Source organism: Octodon degus, unplaced genomic scaffold (assembly GCF_000260255.1).
Source record: "Octodon degus isolate 3935 unplaced genomic scaffold, OctDeg1.0 scaffold00050, whole genome shotgun sequence".
Taxonomy (NCBI): domain Eukaryota; kingdom Metazoa; phylum Chordata; class Mammalia; order Rodentia; family Octodontidae; genus Octodon; species Octodon degus.
Genome location: NW_004524626.1, coordinates 11,406,570 through 11,413,654, shown reverse-complemented (window position 1 = coordinate 11,413,654; position 7,085 = coordinate 11,406,570). Strand labels below are relative to the sequence as shown.

General features: G+C 51.3%; 1 protein-coding gene across 3 annotated transcripts in view; it reads left to right on the top strand.

Moving 5' to 3' along the window:
• CUNH19orf38 (chromosome unknown C19orf38 homolog) overlaps positions 1–6,073 on the top strand; it is a 13,720-nt gene extending 7,647 nt beyond the window's left edge. For all 3 annotated transcript variants that reach the window (XM_023717160.1, XM_023717159.1, XM_023717158.1), the window contains 2 exons: positions 2,169–2,206; positions 5,607–6,073. In XM_023717160.1, coding sequence (XP_023572928.1) covers positions 2,169–2,206; positions 5,607–5,753 — 185 coding nt within the window. In that variant the 3' untranslated portion in view covers positions 5,754–6,073. The remainder of the gene's footprint in view (positions 1–2,168; positions 2,207–5,606) is intronic.
• The last annotated feature ends 1,012 nt before the right edge of the window (positions 6,074–7,085 follow it).

Genomic DNA, 7,085 nt, shown 5'->3' with positions numbered 1-7,085 from the left:
TTATATTTTGAACTTCAAGCCAGCCTTAAAGCTCACTGTGTAGCCCAAGCTGGTCTCAAACTTGCAGTGATCCTCCTGTCCCAGCCTCCTGAGTGCTGGCATTAGATATGTGTCCCATCACACCTGATTTATAAAATGACTAGAGTGTAACACACTGTGACAAATATCTTTTTTTTTTTTTTTTGTGGAACCAGGAATCGAACTCAGGCCCTTGCACTTGCCAGGGAAGCGCTTATTCCACTGAGCCATCTCCCCAGCCCCCTAGGATCTTGTTTGATTGTTGTTGTTGTTAAGGTTTTAAGTAGAAACATGAGGGGTTTTGTTTTGTTTTCTTTAATTAGGATTCTAAAAAGAAGAAAATAAAGCATGCAAGTTTAGTAAAAGGCATTTTCACTTTCAGAGCCAGGGATGTAGCTCAGTACTGTAAGACCCTCAGCTCAAATTCCTGGTACAAAAAAAAAAAAAAAAAAAAAAAAAAAAATCCTCTTTCTAGCTGGGCATTGTGGTGTGTGCTTGTAATTCTAGCACTTGGGAGGCTGAGGCAAGAGGATCACCATGAGTTAGGCGGCAGCCTAGGCTGCATAATGAGACCCTATCTAAAAGAAAACACAACAAAATAGCAACAAACCTTATTGGTTCACCAGAATCCTGTCCCGCCCCATACCCACCTTGGGACTCCCATGGATGAACACTGCCTGGGTGTATAATTGTCATCCTTTTGGTGGATCATAGTTCAGTCCCACTTTGAGCCTGCCTCCCCTCATTGCTTTTTTTTTATTTTGCAGAATCAGGGATTGAACTCAGACCCTTGAGCTTGCCGGGGAAGTGCTTATTCCACTGAGCCATCTTCCCAGCTCCTCCCCTCATTGCTTTACTCAATAAAACACCCTTGAGAAGCAGAGTTGGTAGTGGGCAAACCACCTTCCGAGCCCTCTTCTGTCCCTTCTTAGACAGAAGCTTTTTTCTCAGTAAATTCTTCCTACTCTTAAAAAAATGAAACAAAACCCCACATTTCCTGCTTCCCCGGGTTTCCATTTTTCTTATGTCCCACAGTTTCTCTATGTAGCCCAGGCTGTCCTCAAACTCATGATAACCCTCCTGCCTCAGCCTCCCAGGTGCTGGGATTGCAGGCATGTGCCACTGTGCCTGCCTAGAAACCCAATGAACTAATCACCAAGTGTTTGTGTGTTCCACTGTGGGCTGGGTCATGACTGTGGCTCACTGGATGTCCCTGGCAGGAATGGAGCCCACCTGCCTTCCCACACCATCCTGCTGATGTCCCCTGCAGCGGGCAGTGGGCAGCCAGTCCACAGGAGGCACAACACAGAAACTCCATCCATTCATTCTTTCGTTCGTTTTCAATCTTGGAAATTGAACTCAGGGCTGTTTGCATTTTTTTGTTTGCGGAACTGGGGATTGAACTCAGGCCCTTGTGCTTGCCAGGGAAGCGCTTATTCTACTGAGCCATCTCCCTGACCCTGTATGTTTGCATTTTTGAGACAGAATCTCACTAAGCTGCTAGGTAGGCTACGCTGCGCTGGAATTTGCTTTCCTCCTGCCTCAGCCTTCTGGAGCGCTAATTGGCAGGTGTGCACCTCCACATCCAGGTCCGACCAATTTATTGAGAACTTACTATGTGCTGAGATCTGGGAGGGTCCCACTGTCAATAAGACAGCTGAGGTCTCTGTCCGCAACGGAAGTGGGTAGGGAGCATCGGGTAGTGGGAGCAGAGGCTGTCCCCAGGGGGATAGTGTTAAAAAGAAGACACTTGGAAGAGTAGCTGAGTAGGACCGGATGTGCTGGCACAACCTATAATCCCAGCACACAGGAGGCTGAGGCAGGCGGATTGGCAGGAATCTGAGTCCTAAACTATATTTTAAGACTGTAAAAACAGAAGGTGGGGTGAAAAGAGGGTGACCAAGCAAGTTGGAGGTTCCCCTGTGGGCTGCTTCAGGGAAGCAGGAGTGACAGGCACCTGTTTTCCCTGGGGATGTGAGTAGGCCCAAAGGGACTGGCTCCACCTGCAGCTCTACTTCAAGCCAGGCCTACAAATGGGCAGGAGTGAGCAGAGGATGCTGGGAGATACTCCTCCCCCACTGTGGGGCAGGGCACAAGATGGGGACAAGCAGAGATGCAGAGGCCAACCTGTTCTGTCCTCTCTGTTTCAGACATGTCCTTCGACAACTCCCTGTTTGCCATTTCCATGGTGAGTGGCTGCGTTGCTCCGTCACCGAGTCCTGCTGATGGTCCTAACGTGGGCCAGGGGTCACACTGGGCTGGGTTCCCTGTTGACGCCAGGTTCCAGGAACAGCGGAGAGTCAGGGAATCTGGACCTAGCCTGGGCTTGGGCTCAGCTCTAGAAAGCCCAGGGCCATGATGGGACAGGGTTTTCACTCGTGGGGGGTGGTGAGATGCCACGGCTGTCATGCGCCCCGTTTGGTCAGCCTACTGCCCCCTCAGAATGGTGACGGGATTCACAGTGATCAGGTGGCCCTTGGGGATCCTGCATGAGAGCCTTCGGATGCTGTGATGCCCTCTGACCCCTGGCGCACATGGCTTGTTGTGTGTCGTTTCAAGGACTTCAGCTTAATGTTCCACTTGGAAATAGAGTCGCATCGTATTTAATTCTGGTTTTTGAGATGGAGGTCTTACTATGTAGCTCAGGCTGGCTTTGAACCTGTAGGGATCCTCCTATCTCAGCCTCTTGAGTGCTGGGATTTCAGGCATATACCACTATGCCTGGCTCCAAAACTCTGGCTTGCTTATTTATTTATTGAGACAGGGTCTCAATATATCCTTCAGAATGACCTTGAAATTAGTGTGTGGCCCAGGATGACTCTGAACTTGCAGGGATCCTCCTGCTTCAGCCTCATGAATGGTGGGATTTCAGGTGTGTACCACCACACCCAGAAAAACTCCTGTTTTAGAGAAGTGTCCCCTTCCCTTGTCCTGTCACAGTGTCAGTGTGGGGTAGAAGCCTGGGTCTATCCGACACTTCTGCATATATAGAGTATGTGACAGTCTTAGTATTTGTACTTTATAATTTTTTTTATACAAAATTAGAGATACAGGGGCCGGGGAGATGGCTCAGTAGAATAAGTGCTTACCTGGCAAACGCAAGGCCCAAGTTCAATCCCCGGTTCCGCAAATAAAATAAAATAAAATAAAATAAAATAAAATAAAATAAAATAAATTAGAGATACATGACCCATACACTTCATGGATCGAGGAAGTGTCTAGCCAGCTTCTTTCTACAGAAGGTCCCATTGTGGTGGCTCTTGAGATGTACGCGGGACACGTGCAGGTTGGTAGACTTTGACTTTACCAAAGGGAGCCACAGGTGCTCACGCGCGCCCTCTGGCAGCTTTCAAGGGAAAGACAGGCTGTGGAGGGTAGAGTGGGCACCTAGGCAACTTGGAGGGGACGGCGCAGGCCCCAGTGAGTCCAGGATGGGTGGTTTGGTTCTGCTGCTGTTGATGCTGGAAGTTGCAGAAGCAGATCAGGGTAGATCCAGTCGATAGGAAACAGGATTTCTTTGGATCTTCTGAGCCCAAGGCAGAACAGAGAATCCTAGGGGAGGGGCAGGCCGGGAGGAGCAAGAACTCAGACAGTAGGTAATGTCCAGAGCACTTGCAGAGTCCGGCCTAACGTTTCAGATAGTGCTGGCAAAAAGACTTGGACTCAGGCTGGAGAGATAGCTCAGTGGCTCAAGCACCTGCCTGGCAAGCACCAGGTCCTGAGTTCAATCCCCGTACAAAAAAAAAAAAAAAGACTTATTGAGCTCTCACAGTGGCATGTGTTTGTAATCCCAGCATTCAGGAGGCTGAAGCAGGGGTATCTCCATGAGTTCAAGGCCAGCCTCAGTTACATAGAGAACTCAAGACCAACCTGAGCTACACAGTGAGACTAGGTCTTTAAAAAAAAAAAAAATCTTGGGACCGGGGAGATGGCTCAGTGGAAAAAGCGCGGCCCTGGCAAGCACAAGGGCCTGAGTTCAATCCCCGGTTCCACCAAAAAAAAAAAAAAAAAAAAAAAATCTTAGCACTTGTGCAGCAGGCAGGAAGATTGCTGTGAACTGGAGGCCAGCCTGGACTACACAGGAAGACCTTGTCTCCAAACCCAACCCAACCCACAGTTCGCTTTCTCTCTAAGGCTGCATCGTATGGACCACATTTTATGACTCTATTCTTGTACTGACGGAACAGGGGGTTACTTCCACCTTTCAGCTTTTGTGAACAGGGCAGCTGTGAACGTGGGTGTGCAAATAGCAGTGTTTCTGCTTTCAATTTTAGTGTTCTAAGAGTTACAAAGTTGTATGGTTTGCCGAAATTAAAAGAAGCTGACAGGTCTTTTACTGTTAGTGGGCGGGGAAGGGGGGCCTCTGTAACACCCTAAGAGGTGGAGTGGACTAGTTTCTTCCTATTTTCTTCTTCTTTTTTTTTTTTAATTTTATTTATTTATTTATTTATTTGAGAGAGAGAGAGAGAGAGAGAGAGAGAGAGAGAGAGAGAGAGAGTATGTGGTGTGTGTGTGTGGCCAGCTCAGCCCACCAGGGGGCGGGGCTGGCTGGCATGTGGTGCTGGGGGATCCAACCGCGGTCCCTGATGCTTCGCTAAGCTTGTTCCAAGTAGGTGCTTTAGACCACTGAGCCATCTCTCCAGCCCCTCTTTCTTTCTTTCTTTCTCTTTCTTTCTTTCTTTCTTTCTTTCTTTCTTTCTTTCTTTCTTTCTTTCTTTCTTTCTTTCTTTTTCTTTCTTTCTTGAGACAGGGCTCAGTGTGTAGTTCAGGCTAGCCTTGAGCACATTGTGGAGCCCAGGTTGTTCTTGAACTCATGGTCATCCTCCTGCCTCAGCCTCCTGAGTGGAGGAATTATAGGTGGGTACCACCACCACATCTCCGTTTTACTTCTTTGTAAAAATCTTTTATTTATTTGGTACAAGGTCAAACTATGCAGCTCAGACTCATAGTGATCCTCCCAGTTTTGGTGGCTGGCATGGGTGCACCCAGGGTTCCAGGGCTGGCACGGCATTTGGTACCAGGGATCAAACCCAGGTCCCTGTGCTTGCCAGGCAGGAGCTTAGACCACCAAGCTGTCTCCCCAGCCCTCTGTTTTACTTCTTTAAGCCTCTTAGCAACTTTAGTGATGGGTACTAGCATCTCCTTATTTTTCACAAAACTCAGGCATGGGGGGTTAAGTGACTCAGCTGAGGTCACCATGAGGCAGTGATGGGACTGGAATTTTAGTCCTGGTTCTGTGACCTTTACTGGGCTGCGAGGAAGGCAGGAGCTGGGGGCTGGGCACGGCAGCACACACTCGTAATCCCAGCACTTGGGAGTCTGAGGCAGGAGGACCGCTGCAAGTTTGAGACCAGCCTGGGCTACAAAGCAAGTTCAACGCCAGCCTGAACTGTGTAGGGAAACGCTGTCTCAAAAAAAAAAAAAAAAAAAAAAAAAAAAAAAAAAAAAAATTAAGTAAATAAATAAAATAAAGACCTGTGATATAGGGAGCACGGTGATGTGAGATCTGATGGGCTGAGGGGGCCCCCCAAACATGAAGTAACCCTGGGTGCTGACCTCCCAATCCATCAGTTCTTTTTCTTCCACAGGCAAAGAGGACCACTTCTGAGGAAGACCCAGCGACCACCTTGGATGCCTGCCCTGGCAGTGCCAGTGCCGGGCCCCGGAAGAGGCCGACCTCCACGTCCTCCTCACCAGAGCCCCCCGAGTTCAGCACTTTCCGGGCATGCCAGTGAGGAGGCCGAGGACTGGGGAGCCCTCTGTTCTCTCAAGAGGCCTGGAGGCTTTCGGGGGCTCAGTACTGGGAGAGGGGGGCGTTTCCAATTCAGCTGCTGCTTTCTCAGGGAACTGAACAGGGGGATGATGAGGACCAGAGGACCCTCCTCCCAGAAGTGGGGGAGAGGGGTTGAAGGTGTGGCCTGGAGGTTGGACAAAAAGCAAGCAGCCCTGCTGCAGACCCCTAGCTTCTCAAAACCACCAGAAAGCCTGGTATAGCAGTACACACCTGTCATCTGGGTGCTGGGAGGCAGAAGCAGGAGAATCTCTGTGAGTTCAAGGCCAGCCTGGGCCACACAGTGAGACCCTGTTTCAAGAGAATAAAAATAAAAAAGAAAAGAAAAAAGAATCAGAGAAGAGTTCTTCCAGCTTGCTCTGGCCCATAGCAGGTCTCGTGGTCCACATCCAACCCTCACCCCTCCTTCCTCCTCCCCAGCTGCATCTGACCTGGCCCCTTCTGGGTTGTCTGAGCACAGAGTTTGGGGTGGGTGTTCTGTGCACCCCCAGGCCTAAGTTACTGTAACACGTGCTGTACTATCATACGCCCTGAATCCTTCAAGCCTGAGACCGCGAGGTCCCCCTGCTGGGTGGCTGAGTTGGGTGATATCACCACGTTGGGGGACCCTGAACCTCAGGCAGGGTGGGGTATAAGGGGGCTAGGGCCACTTGGTAGGGCCCTGCAGTGCCAGGAGGGGTGTGGGCTTCGAAGGAGGTACTGGAAAGAGTGGGGCATGACTTGATCCGGGGAAGGGTACCACCGAGGGGAGAAGGGAAGCGGCTGCTGGGTGAGTCCCCAAAAGGGGTTAAAGGGCACAGGACTCAATGGGCTGCTATCATTGAGATACGGGGTGTAACGGGGAAGGCGGAGCTGAAGAAGGCGCAGCAGGAGGGATACGGATGACGAGAACAGACAAGGGAGGTTGGGTGGGCGGATGGCAGGGTTCAGGTTTCGTAGAAGCCCCAGCAACACGCCGGCGGCTCTGGGCTGGGCTGGGGTCACGGCGGGGCGGGTAGCTGGCTCTGGCTCCGCCCCCTCCCCAGCAGGGCGTCTCACAAAGCGAGTCCCGGGGGAGGGGGAGCTGGCCGGCGTAGGGGCGGGGCCTCGAGCAGAGAGCCCGCCTCTTCGCATGCCGCCTCACAAAGCCAGGCGGGCCCGGGGGCGGGGCCCAGGCCTGGGGGCGGGGCCCAGGCCTGGGGGCGGAGCCCAGGCGTGGGGGCGGGCCCGAGGGTCCCCAGCACCCGCGGTCAGGGAAGCCTAGTTACAAATCCGGGCTGCTCGTGCAGGGTGGGGC